The 19,025-nt window shown below is 28.6% G+C and overlaps 1 protein-coding gene across 4 annotated transcripts in view; it reads right to left on the bottom strand.

Moving 5' to 3' along the window:
* Window positions 1-19,025, bottom strand: part of LOC123270262 — an 87,655-nt gene that overhangs the window by 45,465 nt on the left and 23,165 nt on the right. For all 4 annotated transcript variants that reach the window (XM_044736242.1, XM_044736244.1, XM_044736243.1 and 1 more), the window contains exons 4-5: window positions 17,517-18,308; window positions 16,305-17,404 (exon numbers count right to left, since the gene is read on the bottom strand). In XM_044736242.1, the coding sequence (XP_044592177.1) occupies window positions 16,305-17,404; window positions 17,517-18,308 (1,892 nt within the window). The remainder of the gene's footprint in view (window positions 1-16,304; window positions 17,405-17,516; window positions 18,309-19,025) is intronic.

Here is a 19,025-nt window from a genome sequence, read left to right as displayed (position 1 = left end):
CTACAAGTTGATACTTTTGATTTATTGCCGATAATTAAAGCGTCGAGTTGCTGTAACAAAGAAACAATTCCATAAAATCAAACAAAGACCAATATATATTTTTTTTTATCTCGATCTGTATCTGAATCTCTATAAATATCAGATAGTATTACAAAAAAAAAGTCTATATCTTCTTAATATAAATAGCAAATGGAATGTTACCAAATAAGACTGAGAAAATCTGTGAAATAGCAACTTTATACAATATTGCTTAAATTACCCATCTTCAACAAACTTGAGTCATTTATCTTTTTATTTTCAAATTATGGATCTTTTCTTTTCTTTTCTTTTCTTCATATAAAAATAACCTCAGGAAAGTCTTTCACTAAATTTATTTTATTATTTTTATTTCCGGTTGAATTTTTATTGCCATCAGGAAATCATTAATTATCCTATTATGCACCAGTTTAATTTAATGGAAATAATAATAATTATTAAAAATACTAAAAAACATTTAAATAAATAAATAGAGAGTAACGTTGTGGTTGTATAAGGGTGTTAAAGATAATAGCGGTGCTGAAATCGGAGATTCCCGGTCGAGAAAATGTATTGCAAATAAGATTACGAGGCATCCAGAATCCAGGATTCGAGAATCTTGAATCTTGAGTAAAGAAAAAAGGATGAAAAAAAAAAAAAAAAGCTCCTTTTCTCAGGTCTTATGTACTATTTTTTAGGCAATAGAGAAGAGACTGACTTGCATACTTTGGTACAAAACCTTAACCCAAAGATTTACCCTCCAAAAAAAATATATAGAGAGAGAGAGAAAGACAATTCATCCGATGGGGATAACTAAAATTCCAACGTGATTCACCCTTCAAACCTAATGCTTAAGCTATAGTATGAATTTTTTTTTTTCTGTTGTTTTTGTTTTTTTTTTCTTTCATTTTTTTCTACATCACTGAGAGAAGAGGCCATTACGTTGGCTACTTAGCTACTACTAGGTTGGGTAGTAACGTAAAGTCACCCTTTTAGTTTTACTCGGTAAAGTCGTCCTCAGTCTTTTGCCCCCCTTCTACCCCTCTATCTACAACTTCCACTGATAGTTACTCTTTCTACCTCTAACTCTCAACCTTCTTCTTGTCTATTCGTACGGCTTTTTGATCACGGATCTTCAATAATTACGAAATTACTTTTTTCAGTAAAAAAGGTTTAGTGAAAATTTGTCTTATATAATGTCGAAATTAAACTTTTTATAATTTACGTTTTTATATCATTTGCTCATTTAATTATTTTATATTAGATAGTACTAGTTTTATCTTTTATTCTTTACTATTTTTCAATGTTTATATCAGGTCGTTGTTAAAATTAGTAACTATACCAATTTAAATTTATAAATTTAAAATGTTTTGAATAATTTTAAATGTCTGAAGTATTATATCAGTATTTATAGGTTTCACATATATATATATCAAATCAATCCAATAAAATAGATGGACATGTACTGTCATTAATAATGTCTCAATTATTATTAAAATTGACATTTAAATTTTTAATGAAAAAAGTTCGATGCGACTTAATTGAATCAATAAATTTGCTTTTAAATCATATAAATAAAATATATTTATTACTGAGAGTGATCATTTTTAATACCACTCTGAAATATAATTTAAAATTAAAATATTTATGAATAACGTGGATGTAAATGATGTTTTTTACCGAAAAAAATAATAATTAAAAAAAAAAAAAAATTTGCATAATTAATAGAATGAAATAGAAAATTCGTGATATGTATTTAGGTCATATGTTGAAAAATATAAAAATTTAATTTAAAAACAGGAAGAAATAAATGGCTTTCAGTATATCCATCTCGGTTATTTCACTCATGAAAATTGAATGTTGCTTCTGAGGCACTAATTAATGTGTAAATGATGAATTAAAAAAATAAAAAGGGAATGGTATTTCAGAGTTAGCTCACGCGATGCTAAAAGAGACGCAAAAATCACTAGTCTACGTCAAAAGGATCAAAGAAAAAGTAACTTTATTTTTATTATTATTTATACTTTTACAGACTAATAATATAAATTATCTGGAAAATAAATTATTGAATTAATAATAATTGAAAAGATTAATTTACATGATGTGTAATAAATAGTAGGTGAATAATTAGATTTAGTGAAAATAATAATTAGCTAATGGAAATCAGTACTAGATAGTTAACCATAAAACAGAAGAGAGGGTAAAAGCATTCAAGATAATAGTAGAAAATTTAAATGTATCGCTGGAATTATCTTTTGAATGGGGACGAAAAGGACCGAAAAATACCGAACAGCAGTGAAGAGTAGTGAAGAGGAGTAAAGAGGAGTAAAGAGGAGTAAAGAGCTGTAAAGAGAGGGTAAAAGTTAAGGGTGGTAGTAAAATAGAAAGGATAGAGAGGAAAAAGAGGGTAAAGAGGGTGAAGAACGCATGTCTGTGTCTCGTAATTCACTTTTGTTTTTGTCCAGAGTACACTACACCTAGTATAAGACTTTTATCCTGAGTAAAAGTGAACACAACAACACCCAAGTCACCCATAGTCTTCTCTGTCGCAGTAGTCGTTGTCTTGCTAGTCATAGTACTACTTGTACTTTTTATTGTTGTAGAGGTACTTGTCGTCTTTGTCGTAGTCAAGCTTTTTAAATCCCCTGACTGTATTTCCGATTTACACACACTTGTCGTATACATATATATATATATATATATCTAAAATAAAATAATAAAAAAAGAATCATGTATACATTGTAGAACTAGTCAGTCTGAATGTCTAGAAGGTCTAATCTCCAACAGCTCAAATGACTCACGATAAATCTCACCCAACGACTTTTACAAATTTACTACTTCTATAAACCCTATCTCTATCTTAACTATCACCGCACAATCTAACCTGATCCTGATACCATTTACTTTATTTCTACGGTAATTGTTAACTCAAACTCTATTAGTTTTCTCTTTTAGTTGATTAAAAAATCTCTTTTTATAAAATCAATAGGTGTGTCTTTTCTTTTTAATTTTATTCGCCAACAAAAACATGATCAATTTATTTCGTCACGTCGATATAATGTAGATTTAGCTCGTTAGTAAAATCGTTTCATTAATCTTCAGCACCCTTTGCGAATCACCACCGCCGTAATTCCTATAATTCAATTAACTTGAGCTATCGTATAGCCCCATGGCCCTTCTCCTCTCAAGTACCCACCATTTTCTTAAGCTCAAACTCACCTCTTTTCCCTCCTGTTCCCTTTTTACCCTTACCCTCGGACTCTTCACCTCTCTAGACCCTTAATTTCTCTCATCTGCACTGTTATCATCAAGGGTGAACCAACCGCTTGTGTACGCGAGACTTATTTACAGATTGTGTCATGAAATTGAGAGACAGTTAAGTCCCTAATATATATATATATATATATATACATTACATATATACAGTAAGTAATTTCAAATTTCTCCTCTTGTCACATCTTAAAATTCATTCTTACTGTCACAAATCGTATATATAAACTAAAACTTTTTGACTTATTACAGAACCTGTGTTCATTGAATAAAAACAATTAATTAATAATTAAAATTGTGAAATTTATATTTAAGTTGTAAAAAAGGCATTTTGTAAAGTTATATGCTTGGTTATCACGTTATAAAAACGGAAATTTCGTGACAAAAGTGAATAGTATAAGACGCCTTTGAATCGTTTTTACGTGTTTGTACACCATAAATATACACTAAATTGCTTTATTATATAGATATGGATACATAAAATACACATTTTTGGTTATAACTTATAACAGTGTGCGACAAACTTGTCATTGTCATATTTTATAACTTTAACATTAATATTATTATCATTATATATAAATAGCATGTGTACAAAATGATACCAACCGATTTTTTACTGTATACTATTTTCGCTTAATAGTATTTACATCGTGTGTAGTATAACTATTCATCATGTACTCTCACTTTTTATAAATTTATATATCTTGACAGTTGATAATTTTATTCTAAAAAAAATATGCAATAGAAAAATTTTCCAACAACTGTTGAACGCAAACGATCAGACTTTTGAGTGTTTTGAGTACTCTCAAACTTTTTACATTATAAATTCTTGTTTTATCAAAAAATACTTTTCTATTGGTAAAATAAATAACGAGGGATTTTATGACATTATTATCTGATAGGATAAATAAAAACAATAGAATGAAATAAATAAAAGAATGGGGCATAGAAGGATCATTGACTGCGAAAACGATAATAATTCATCACAGAATAAGGATTTTTATAGACAAAAGCAAAAGTTTATCCAGCAGCAGAAGCCATGCATACTGTTCGAACAGAGTTTACCAAGAAAAATAAGAAAAAGATAAAGTTTTCAGTAGCATCGTCAATGAACCGTAATCCCAAGGCACGGTACTACTACTAATTTGACCTAATAACTTTGTTTAACTTTTATAGACATATAAATTTATACATCTAACTAAATTGAACGTTAAATTATTTATTTTACTTTATTGGATTATCTGTTTTATTTTTTTCCTGATTATAATAGATGACGACAGATATCTACTTATAAATAAAAGTAGTGTATAGAAGAAAGTAATTTTTTGAAAATGAAAGTTGACAGTACGATCAAATGCTTATCGAAACAATAAAATACCTAATAGTTATTTTAAAAAACTGTAGCTGTAAGAATGGAAAAGTGACAAGCTGAAAGAGTTGAGTGAGCATGGAAATAAAAACAATGTTAAAAAAAAATTAAGGTTGTGATGGCAACGAAAAAATAAAAAGATAGAAGAGGAGGAGGAGGAGAAGAAGAAGGAAAAGGAGATGAACAAGAAAATGGGGAAAACGTGCCTTGAGTCTAGACTTTGTTCTTTGTACTGCACCTCATGAACCCGTAAACCCGTCACATTCGAATAGAAGCAAATCTTGGTCTATTACACTTTTAGTTTCTTCAATGTTACTCTTTTACCCGTCACTTTCGATTATATTATTCTTAATAATATTGTTGTTGTTGTTGTACACTAAATATTGAGATAGATATAGATCATAAATCATAAATAAAATAATTATATTACTATTGTGGGATGTATATTTATTTCCATTAAGGTTTTTAATTTTTTAAAAAGCCAACGAAAAATTTATTGTTGTGTTTTGTGTAGATGGTTTAGTTGTTTTTCGGTGTGCATTGCCAAGCCCGTAACTCACGAATGTGAAGACGTAGAAACTAGAGAGACCAACCAAACACGCATACCACCCAATACATACATATACAATTTCAGTTTCATTCTATTCGCTTTGTTGATTAAGTCACGAACTCACAATCATACATGTACATACTTGCCTTTAGTTGTTATTGTTACTGTTGTTGTATTAGATAGTGTTACTATGTAATACTATGTAGTTGTCCTACTGCAGAAGCACAGTAGAGCTGGTTTAGTTAAACACAGTCCATTTAGAAACAACGGTAATATTTATTACCTCTCTTGAATGTCGGCAAGGCCATCGTATTTTGCGATCCTTGATGTATGTCTATTTTAAATATTCTAAATATTCTAAATATTCTAAATATGCACCCACAAATCACCAATATTTTTATGTCTATTTACATTTTATTGAAATCTTCTATCTGAATAAAATTAAAAAAACATTTCAATTTGGTGTTTGAATTTATCGAATTTGGCAAAGTGTAAAATTTTTTAATTTACATAAATATCCCTTGTGGCTCTTGTGACCAACCAACTGGTTGGATAAATTAATATAAATAACATTATATTACACGGTAAATGTCGACACAAAAGTTAAGAGTGAGAACGAATGACAAGGGAGAGAGAAGTGTTTCAAGCCGTTGCTTCACGACTCCCACGAGACGTCTCGGATATGCTTGTCCAAATTAGTCTAGATTTGAAGTTGCCAGTTTTAGGGTTTTAGGGGATGAAGATTATATATAGATCATAGATCTAACCTCTCACTATCTTTATATTGCTCTCTATTAATAGCTACTATGAGATATATTAACTCATTTTTATCAAGTACAACATTTATATTTTTAATTAAATTATAATGACCAAATAAAAAGTTTAATAAAAGAATTATGATACATTTACGGGGTTTTAATTTGTAAGCAATCGTTAAATTTTTTTTTTATTTCCAACTACTGGAACATTTTTATTTAACGACAAGTATATGTCTCTTGTTTTTTCTTCTTGGACGTACCTCGAGCTCACTCTCTTTATCTTTTCCTCTCGAAATGGATAACCTCCGTTCATTAAACCGATTTCCGACGGTACCTCAGCTCATTCCCGTGAGCAGATTGCTTACTTCCTCACTTATCGTTTCAATATTCCGATCTTCATCCTCTATCATTTTCCATTCAACCCTCATCGAGTTATCCAAAAATTTTATTCATATTATTTTTTTGCGTCATCTTCTCTTTTATTAGAAGAATTTTTTTCTCTTTTTTTTTTTCTATCGCAACTTTTTAATTAAAAACCTACAGCAAAAGTTAACAGTTAATTAGATTAAATTAGATTATTTTTTATATAGTTAAAATCAATAAGTTAGGTGATTATCGGTTTAAAACAATTTAAAAAGTTAAACTTTTAACAACGATTAATCACTGTGAAAAAGTTTACAATTTTAACGAACCGGAAGCATTTTAGTGTTAAAAAAAAAAAATAATTCTTTGAAATCAAAGTGTATGTACACTACTATTGTATTCAAGTTATTCTCTTATTATAAATATAACTACGGATATAAAAATAAAAATACAAAACATAAAAGATAAATGATAAAACGGAAAAATAAATTAACGAGTTTATTTGTGCATGCGGTCTTGACGTTAAGTTTATTGAACCACTTCACCTTTCTATGAAATCTTGATTATACAGATGGTATACAAAGAAATAGCTAACGCGTTAAAACGGCTTGTTAAAATATCTTTATTATATTATTAATAATACTGATACTATGATATGAGTTTTGGGCCATATGTAAGAAAAAATTCAAGTAATAAAAGTCAAAAAATGAAAGAAACAAAAAATTAAATGGACATGAAGCAAGTACAGGTTTTTTGTGAGCTAGTAAAGTACTTTAGTGTACGAGTTTCGTTTGAAAGTAATGCTAAAAGCTGCCCTCACTGGGTACCTCATGCTCATACTCGTGAGGATACATAGACACAAAAGAAAGAGTGTAAAAGAACTAAATATCAAACTAAAGTAGACAACGTATAAAACATATACATATTTATGTATTATAATATGTAGAAAAATTAACTGGTGTCTTGGGACATTGCCAATTTTTTTTTTTTATTAATATTTTTCTGGATTTTAATTTTTATCGAGTAAATTCATTTCAACAAACAAAAATTTAGATTTAGTTCCAATTATTGTCTTTTTCTAAATATTTAACAGAATTTGTCACCTTTAATTATAATGATAATTATCATTTAGTTTTAGGTTTTGTATTGTTATTGACTGTATGAGCGATAATGAGGGCGTGTATATGTGTGTGTAACAAAGCCCGGAATTTTGTACACAAAGTACGTTTGAAGTGAGATACTCATACGTATAACGAGGTACAACAAAGAGAATACAACCAAAAACAAAAACAATGATAAAGACATACTACGCACTTTGTAGCAGTGTGGGCGATACAGAAGTGCTATTACAAGTAAAGGAAAAAGGAAAAGGGAAAGGGGAATAACAATAAAAACAAAAATAACAAAAAATAAAATGTGAATGATAAAAAAAAAAAAATGTATCCCCGATTATATATATTGTGTAAGTGAACGCAAAAGCCATAAAGCTTCGTAAATCAGAAAATCTTTTCATTATCGTCCTACCTACTAAGTGATACGTATATCATACTAAGCGGCCATTTCGTTGGAATTATCCACAAGAAAAAAAAAGTAAATAAAGGGACAATTTTTCTTTTTTTCTTCTCACTTGTCACTTATCACCCCATACACCAAACTAAAACGTATCGACGTATTTTATTTCCCCTACCGGCCCTACCGCGACTATTTGGTCAAATTCTTACACTACATAATAGTTTTTACTAAGTACATGCTAGAATAAAAGTAATCGTTACCTTTGATTCAAAAACTATTTACTATCGGAAATCTTTTCTTTTATATATTATTTTTTACTTTTTTTTATTGGCCTCTACTGTTTTATATTTTTTACCTCTATTTTACAGTGAGTTGCTTTTATACTTGTAACGATTCTAAATGCTTGTCACGATACAAACTATCCAACATGATTTTATTTTTGTTTCAATATATATATATATTTCTTAAATGTTTAATTAAACTTCGAGTAGATTTAACGAGTCGTTAAATATTTTTTAACTCGCGGAAGTTGTTAAAAAAAAAGTATTTAAAAACTGGGACATAAAAAATGTCATTTGTATCAACTTTTGAAACAGCAGGAATTTGTTTAATATAATTTTCTGTTAAAATTTTGTTTAATAGAATATAGAAAAAACGATTTGAAAAAAAAAAAAACAAAAATGTGAATTGAGCGTGGAAAGAAAAAGACTGATGAAAAAGAGACAGAGGGAGCCACAAATCGTTCGAGGGGCTTAGTTCTATTTGAGAAGTTAAGTTTTCAAGAGAGGACATTTAAGGCTAGTAAAATGGATAACGACCAAAGGGGAATTGACCCCATACGGGCCTAAGCTACTAAAAGTTGAGCCAGCCTCGAATTTTACGGTTGAGAATAATGGGCCGGTGTTTTATGACACCGTAACTCTCTTTACTTTACTGTCTCTTTTATACAATCAAAATAAAAAATTATATCTATTATTTCTATCAATCTATACTAAGTATAAAAATTATTGGTCTTTATCCATACTATTGGCATTCATTTTTATTTAGTGAATTTTGTATGCTCCAATAATCCAACAAAAAGTTGGCATTTGATTAATCAATTAAATCGATTAATTTTACGAAGATACTCTAATAAAGATGGCCACACTATATATAATATACAAGTTCTTATCGGTGATATAAAACTTTAAATCCTCATGAAATGTTATAGGGCAGTTTTCTTCCTTCCGTATTATATGTATACTCAGTCTATAAATATATAGAATATAGTAATACCATATTTTTTATTATTACTCATATTATATATAGTACGATTGTTTATATATAGTTGAGGAGTTAAAAATAAAATAAAATAATTTTATTTAAAAAAAGATAAATAAATCACTGTAATAAATTAATTAAAGTTTTAAAGATTACGAAGCATCTCTATACCGACTCGGTTTAACATACAAAAGTTTTGGTTGGCATTGTCTTATATATATAAGGAAGGTGTTGAGGATTATAAAGCTTAAAGTAATATCCCAGGAAGTTGATGATGATAAAAGCCTAACGGAAATTCCAGAGTGAGGGAAAGCTGCACAAGCAAACTCAAGTCTTGACTTCTCCAGTATTAGAGCACAATAGTATGCAGTTGAGTAAAGCTAAAACTCGGTGAAATTCGTATAAGCCATATACGAATATATACGAATATACCTATATCTATAGATCGTATACCATATAACGTCTACCGCGACTTTGGGCTGGTAAAATCGAAATAGAAAGTCACGGTTATACTATGATGATGTTGTGGGGTGCGACATAGGATGTAGAGGATTTTCATCTCTAAACATATCTCTATATATACCTATATACCTATATACTATATCGGTTGGTTTTCTCTGAGAGCTACTAGGCAGTTATTCGGTTATTCGGTGGTAGTCACTATCGTATTCGCGTATCTCACTATCAGGACTACGACGAGAAACTCGTTGAGCCATGGGATTGGATCTTTTGGAATGTGCGTCTGATCTATTCCACTTCTCTGATATCATCATGCGATAGTGTGCTGTAAAAGTCATCCGCACTCTTATACTTGGCAAAAAATCGATTTTTATACCTATTTTCCAATGTTCCAATGATCGGTTTTACTATTTCACACCCTTGTCTTCTATCCTAATCATAATAATCATCATCATTCGCACTTGTTTCAAACTCTTGATCTTGAGGTTATTTGCCACGTATTTTCCATCTATCACTATATCATTTCCCGTTTACCTAGATCTTCCATACAAATAATCAGTTAAAAACAATATACATCTCTACAGTTATTTCTTTTAAGATATTTTGATAAGGATTTTTTTAAACCTAAACTGGCTGCTCGATTTTTTTTATTATTTTGGTTTTATGCACTTTAGTTAAACCGAAAGATTTGAGTAGATTGCAAAAAAGAGCATAATTTATTGGTGGATATTAATCAGTGAATTTTGTATAAGGGAGAATAAGGATAAGGATAAGAATAAAGATAACGGTTTGTCGGTTTTTATAACAATAGACATTTTCAGGATGCGATTTAATGATATCACCCCTATTGTCTTGGATGTACCAACAAAACTAATATACTAGCGTGTATACCTTTTCTATGCTCAAGAGATTTTGGTTGTTATATTAAATGTTATGGTGTATATGTATAGGTGACACAATACACACAATATATAGTTAAACTAAATACAACAGCAGAAGAGACTCCTATCGAGACTTTAGACTACGGGATGGGATGCTTTATACGCTCAAGTAAATCTGTTGTTAGGCCCATTTAGTAAATAATACACCAACGACTGAACGAATGAACGAACCCTCTTAAAGTTTAGTTGTGCATCTTCATCAACTATCGATCGTTTTCATCCATTTTCGTTTTTGTTTTCGTTTTCGTTTTTCTTTTCATCCTCATCCTCATCTTCATCTTCATCCTCATTCTCATTCTCATTCTCATCGTCGTCGTCGTCGTCGTCGTTGATGTCACTTATATATCTATATATAAATACCCAGCCGGATTTCTTGATGCAGTAGAAATAATTCATCGACACACCGTCGTCTGTTTCAAACCGTTATCCTCTTTTGGACTTGTATACATATATATCAGTAAATTATCTAACAGCTAAATGTCGATGAACTCATTCTACGAATTTATTCTATTTTTTTCTAAATTTATTGATATTAGTTATACAATTTAGTATAAAGTGTCAAAAAAAGAGAATGCATGGTAATAATGCCAGTTGTTCTCTTGACTTTTAATTTATATTTAAACTTGACTTATAGTTATGCGAAATGTATACTTATAAAGGGAATGATTGAATAATTAAAGGTATTCTTGGTGTTGCGAAAATGGTGAAACCGATAAAACAGTATATAATATATATATGAAATCCAGAAACGAATGACTCGAATATAAATGACGTATATATAACGTCTTGGTTTGTGAATATCATCAGGTAAGGTATGAGGGAGGGGAGGGGTGCCATCAGACCATCTAACTTTACACTAAAAGTTTCTTCGAGTTCCCATCTACATCTACATCGTGGCACATCGAAAATACTCGAGCGAATGTAAATTCATCCGTGACTTGATTTCATTCGTGATCAGATATCACCAACTAAATCTGAATTATACGGTGTATGTACTGTGAAAATTTACTTGGTAATAACTGTATAAGTGACAGCTCCATTCCTATACAATCATAATATCATAACATCATAATATTATTTATCATTAAAATGAATTATTTATGACTTATTGACAAATTTTACTTATTATTATAATTCAATTTAATAAAGCTTTTAATGGAACTTATATCGACGATTAAAAAAAAAGATAAAAGAGTTTAATTTGATTTTTTTTTTAACTTTAATATTCGATATATTATCTGTATCAGCAGGCTTAGAATAAAACTTTGAGAATGGAGATCACAATGTAGAACGTGATAGTAATATGTAGGGATTTTCTCTCCGATTTATCAGCCTGGATGGAATACCAAATTCCATATATATATATAAGTTAATATATAAATATATGTGTGTTCATTATATGGGTATTAATATTTTGTTCGATCGACTTTTGCTAATAATAATGGAAAATATCCTTTACAAAGAACGGATCATCGTCGTTGTAATAACACGATAAGGAGAATTATGTGACTCGGCAGCAGGTGCCAATTTATATGCTAATAAGTATAATATATTTGTGGTTTTAAAAAAGAATTGAAAACTCAATCAGACTTTGGTAGAAATTTATCAAGTTTATTTTTAACAAAAATTTTATAATTTACTTTTATAAATAGATTTTAATTAAAAAGATACACCCACACAAAGTCTTATCAAATAGAATATATATTCATTTATAGATCTGTCTTTATGCATAAAATTAACCGAACCCTAAAATAATTTGAAAATAATTAGTGCCCAGTGTAAGAGCTAACGTTTAAACCTTTAACCCTTTAAAGTCTTGATCTGTAGGATCAACGGATAGAAAATATAATCCATTGGGCAGTATGAAAATTTAATTTGCTACCAAGTTTATATACAGAGTAACGAGCGTTGAAATAATACAACTGAAAAATAGTTTTATGTTTCTAGTTGATTTGTGCATACAAATTTTTTTAAAACTTTCAACATATCCAGTTATTTTTTATATATCAAACAATATGAAATTGTCATTGTGAGTTTATAATTTAATAATCTGACAGATTGTCACTGGACATAAATTCTAAAAAGATACAAGATAGAAATAAACCTGATAAACTTCTCAATTATTAACACCTTTTAATATCTTTAAACCCAAAAATAAAAACATCCTAAAATAAATATTCTAAAAACATAATGTCAATATTATATATAATTAAAACTCTGTCTCATAACAATAATTTCTACAAAGTTTATAATTATAATAAATAAATAAATAGATCCTCGATTTTTTTTTGCTCCTATGTTTATCATAAAAAAAATTAAACAACTCGAAGACGATAGTACTTTGATGGCGCCACCTTAATTTTGAATTTTTAGATAAAACAGTTTCGCATTTAGTCCGGCCGGTAACCCTGTTTTATTTTTTTACCTACCCTTGCAAAGTTATCATATGATATATAAAAGCTAGGTCACGTCATGCATCATCTACGGTAATAATAAATTTCTCTGTAGATATACAATAGCTGTTGATGGTGATATTGTATGTATTGTCATTCATCATAATTTTATAATTTTTATATAAATATATTACTAATACCTTGAAATAAAATAGTAGAGTGTTAATTAAAAATCAATAAAAAATATAAAATCTAAACAAAAAATACAATTTAATTTAGACAAATAACTTATAGGACAATTAAATTTCCAAAGTAATTATCTCAATGAGTTACAGTTTAAATTGATTAACTCGACTGTTTGATTTGACTTTTCAACTATCAAAGCTTTAAAAAGTTTATCTCTTTATTATAAAGTTTAATGACAGTCGTCTGTTAATTTAGCAAAGAATAAATAAATAAATTTCAATAGAGCAAATAGTTGAATGGAAATAACTATCATTATTCTATACAATACAAGGTATCGCTAAACATTTTTTATTTTATTTTTTCTCATCTCAATCAACAAATAGAAAAAAGTCTGCTCGATTCATCAAATATCCCGTCCTCATTTCCGTCTAATGAATAGAGCTTTAAATACACCTACACAAATTCACAATATATGCGTCCCTAAATTATTTCGTTCATCAAAAACTTGATTTCTAGCTCATGTTATTATTATAGTTACTTCATTATCATCATCATCATCAATTATCTACTAATGATGATCTCTGCACTCTTATCATGATCCAATCTATATTTTTTTTTTCTCGTAATGTTTATACGAATAATTTTGTATATGATGAATGAGACTCTTGTATTGAGTATCGTATATAAATAATTACAACATCCCTAAACGAATTTATATCTAAAGTATTTTTCTACTACTTATCGTTAAAAATGATAAATTATGACATCTCTTGCTCTCTGACAGAAAGACATAACATAATGTTATCTTTATATTGATTGCCAAAAGTAGTGAATCGTGTAAATTGATTAGAAAAAAATTAGGCCAACACGATTAATTATTAACGAAATTAAAACCCAAGTTCAATCACTGGCTATTATTATGATAGGCCCTATATAAGTTGGGAGTAAACAAACTTAAAATCAACGACAAAACTTATATAAAAACTAAATAATTCAAATTTATTTAGATTAATACGTAATTATATGCTTTTTAATCGATGAAATTTTAAAGCACTATCTAATTAATAAAACAATATTATGCTATAATGATAATTCGAATGAATTCCAATATGAATAAAATCGTAATAGATAATAAATAAATAAAATAATCGTTCAAATTATTTTATGATATACAAAAGGACATTTACATGTTATGAATATAATAAAGATGAGTGAGTAGAGATGAGATGAGAGGTTGAGAGGTCGAGGGTGAGTAGTATAGAGGTTGCGGACGAGTATATACTTGTATCCGTACTATATACTACTACCTGTTGAACAGAAAGTTCAAACCCTCGGTGGCCTCACTGTAAGACACTTACACATTTACATCCCTAAATTATATTATATTATATATATATTAAACGCAATTATCTTGTATGCTTATTTATCATCATCTTATTCTCTTCATTATTACTATTATTAATATTATCATTGGACCTTATGAAAACCATTTATACTTTCTATGATTATCTTTGTTACAAGGTAATTACATTAATTAAATATTATCAACTCATTTAACAAATTTATATAAGTTATAACAAAGTAATTGCTAAATTTCAACTCATTAATTATTCTTTTATTAATATTAATGTATTCATCAGTATAATTAAATCCATTGAAATCTTAAAAAAAAAAAAAATTGAATTTTCGTTGCAATGTAACAAAAATAAAAATCGTAATCTAATTAATTTCAAAAGTTTTTTTTTCCTTTTCATAACAACTAATACAATGAGAAGGGTCAATAATTTTAGTGATTATATTTGGTAAACTTTTAAGTATTTTATCATTCAAGTTCTTAAAGTTCCGTTCTTAAAGTAGGACAAAAACATTCGATTAATTACTTAAAAGTATAAAATTTTATTGAATAAATTTACACAATAATTTATCTGATTTAATAAAGTGGAATGTCGAAAAATAAATTAGTATCTGACGCTTATCCATTATTAACGCTAATAAAAACCATGACAAATTGTCCCAGTCTTTTATTAGGCATCAATATAAAAACATGTTGAGATTTTTTTTATTTTTTTAAATATTCCGGATGATTTGTAGATCTGAATCATTATTTACTTGAAATTTTTATTTTCTATTAATTACTCTTTACAATATTTTAATATTGAATAACACACCGGATGTTATATATTATTATTATTAATATCAACGATAGATACACGATAATATATTAATTTGCATAATAACAAAGAAATATCGATAAGCTTTTATTTATTTTATTTTGGTTTTTCATTGGGGGAAAAAAAAATAAAAAATACGTAGGTATTATATTTACAAATGAATGTAAAGATATTGTGTATGAAAGCATTTAGAGGAAAGGAAGACGTCTTGTTAAATGGCGCCAAACGTCTAAATGAATAAATGCACCTCAACAATTTATTCAAGTTTATGTACTCTATTCACGCTTTGTAATTCAACTGATACAATACTACTTTTATTTTTATAATAATGCTAATTTAAAATACTGTATTAACTATTTTATTATTATTATATTTCAACTTGTAAAAATAATTTCTTATCATTTAAAAATATCTATTGAGTAGAGTTGTGAGAATAAAATGAACATAGTTTTGAAGAGATATAATTTAAAAAGGGTTAACAATTTATTAATATTTATTTAGGTAAGGCTTTATTTGGTTATTTGACTTATCCAAATGTATATGACCCGTTCAATAAGTTGATTCGTTTTTTTTTATTTTTTTTTTTATTTTTATATAGGTATATATTGTAACATAATGTGTGTTAACCCTTGGTAATAAAACCTGTAATAATGAAATATGATCAGTGGGGTTTAACGTACATAACCAAAACAGCAGGATCGATGTAATGTTATATACAAAGAAATATAACTTTAAAACGGTCATCATGTCAAAAAAGATTGCAACTAAACGGCAATGTTTAAATTAAGGTAAAGTCTTTTTTCTATTTACCCTCTTGTAGTCTTTTACCTACTCTTAAATTTACAGAGGTATTATATGTATATTATTTTGAAACCTTTTGGCGTGAAGGCGAGCCAGCCAGGATTCAAGACTTTTAGTTTAAAAATTCTCTTTGATATCCTGGTTCATCTTCTTACTCCCATCTACCCTTTATTATTTCTTTATTCATATACGGTCATTTTTATCCCAAAATATTATTATTATTATAAAATATATATTGTTAAATAAAAATACATACCTAGCAAAAAATGCAGCAGCAGCACTTGCTTGAGCGGGTGTACCAGGAGCACCACTGACAGTATATGCATATTTTGTTTCTTGAAATAACGGCAAAAGACAATTTGATTTTTGATAATTATAACGATTACTATTACTACTACTGTAATGATGATGATGATGATGATGATTATTATTGTAGTAATAATAATTTTGATCACTGTACTTGTTAACATTATTATCACATTGTACAACACTTTTATCGGTTAACTTTGATGTATAATTAAGTATTGATGATTTAGAATGGGTTTTATCATGATTAGTTACTCCTCCAATAGGAAAATTATTTATTGGATATACTACTTTTTCAGGGACTGCATATTGATGTGTCTTATCATGTATCCCAGCTGGTTTATCGATAACACCATAAGACTTAAATCCCTTAAGCTCACCGTAATACTTGATATTGTCTGCTTTATAACCAACCACGTGCCCATCATGATTCGTCTTTTTAATACAATCTTTTTCATGTTTATGGAGGATTGAATCACGATTATTGCCCCCTCGTATTTTATCATTATTGCTATCACTTTTGACTTTATCATTTTTATTATTAATCATTGTAATTGTTGTTTTATTATTATTATTATTACTACTATTAACTCCAATATTACTGCCTCCTGATGCTCCGCCAATTAATTTAACTCTGTCATATTTTTTTTCAAGTATATCGGGACAAATAACTCCACTGACATTAACACCCAGGATAATACCCCCATTAAAATTATTACGACAAGATTGATCGGTTTTGCTGGTGGTGGTGGTGGTGTTTGTGATAGTAGTAGTTGTCATAGTACCACTACTACTATTTGTCGTTGTTGTTGTTAATCCCGGTGGTGCTGTTGTTTGTTCTGTAAAATTATGTTGAGTGGTTGGCTCTTTTGAATTATCAGTTGTTACTTGATTAGAGTCATCTATTTGTTGTTGTTTATTTGTTTGTCGATGACGTGTCATGGCACCACGTGTTACTTCTCGCGTAGTTGGCGTGATACTGACTAGATTAACAGGCGTCTCGCCAACACTCCCGCTACGTATCCCCACTTGCCGTCGTCCCTTCTCTTCCTGTGTTTTGTATCAATGATAAAAAAGGATACTTTATTTTATTTTATTTTATTTTATTTTATAATTAAAAAAAAAAAAATATATATATATATATTTTTTAATAAATACTTACGGGAATTTTTTTCAAGTCATCTTTTCTTATAACATCAGAATATTTAGGAGGATCTTGATAATATCTAGGTGCAGGTTGTTCACACCTTAATGAATCCCGAGGAGGATATTCTTGGTATTTGGGCGGTCTATCTAATTGACGATACTTGTATGAAACTTGAAATTGTTGTTGATGATGTTGATTCGATGATATTTGTCCAATATGACTGAGATGACACTCATCATCCGACTCATTGGTTGTTGATTTAATAAATTGTTGATTTATTGACAGTGGTCCATTAATCTTTGAATCAGATTTGTTAACGTGAGTGTGCTTTCCAACTTTATCACGTTTGTTATTATCTTTACCATCTTTTTTATTATTTTCATCAGTGACTATTGTCGTGGCGGGTGTTTCGTACGAAATATTTTTATCATCCGATCGATGACATTTGTTGTGACGTGTATCGTGTTTACCAGGTGAATCTATTTGGTAGTAGGTTAAATCACCACGTAAATTTTGTGATTTTGATTTTACTTCATGAGGTAATAAGTACGAATGCTGTTTATTACTATCACGTTCTGACTTTAATTGATTACGAGGATATTTATCGTCGTATAAATAGCTGACGAAATCATTTGACTGGGATGATAGTGTTTGACTTATTGTTCCAAGCTTTGTTGAATTTTGCTGAGTTGACTTGTACTTTTCTTCAAACTGTGAATAATTATAAGTGCTGAACCCAATTTGATTAAAATTATGGCTTAAATTTGCTGAATCGTAATCTGTTGATGTAACAGCTTCCATATTTATCTGTAACAAATATTAATTAATTAAAAGATTAATTATTGTTATAAAAGAAGAAAAACATTTTTAAAAACAACAAAGTTTAAATTAAAATAAGATTAAAAAATAAAATAAAATAAAATAAAAGGTGTAAAATAACAAGCTTAAGGAATAAGAGACAAAGTTATAGTACCTTTACGACAAGAACATGATAAAATGATAAAAGAGAAAAAGAGAGAAAGTTGTTGAACCGTAAAAGAGAAAATCCACCAACTGGATAAAACGACAATCTCTCGGTATAGCCAATACCGCTGAGGATTTGGATCACTCATCTTTATAAAATGAAACCTTTTTTATTAAGTCAAACCTCAACTTTTATCATACTAATAACTGATACTGTTATGGAATTTGGAAAAAAAAAAAAAAAAAATACTACAATAATAATGATACTGTTGAAGAATGAGAATAAGGGTTGATGAGAATGACTTAATGTCAACATGAGCCAAGAGGGATGACCTTCGTTATATTATAAAGGATATTCCTAGATGCACCTGGTACACCATCATTTCTTCTCTACAATTTACACCCTCGTATTTATACCAGACACACATCATACATATATATATATATATATTTGTATACATTTCTTTTTTCTCCCTTGACTCGTCGTTATACTTATAATATCGATGTTCAATTTATTACAGAGGTATTGAGAGTAAAAAGAACTATACATAAAGTAAAAAT

Source organism: Cotesia glomerata, linkage group LG8 (assembly GCF_020080835.1).
Source record: "Cotesia glomerata isolate CgM1 linkage group LG8, MPM_Cglom_v2.3, whole genome shotgun sequence".
NCBI lineage: Eukaryota > Metazoa > Arthropoda > Insecta > Hymenoptera > Braconidae > Cotesia > Cotesia glomerata.
The sequence above is the reverse complement of the archived record's forward strand: the minus strand, read 5'-3'. Positions and strand labels throughout refer to the sequence as shown.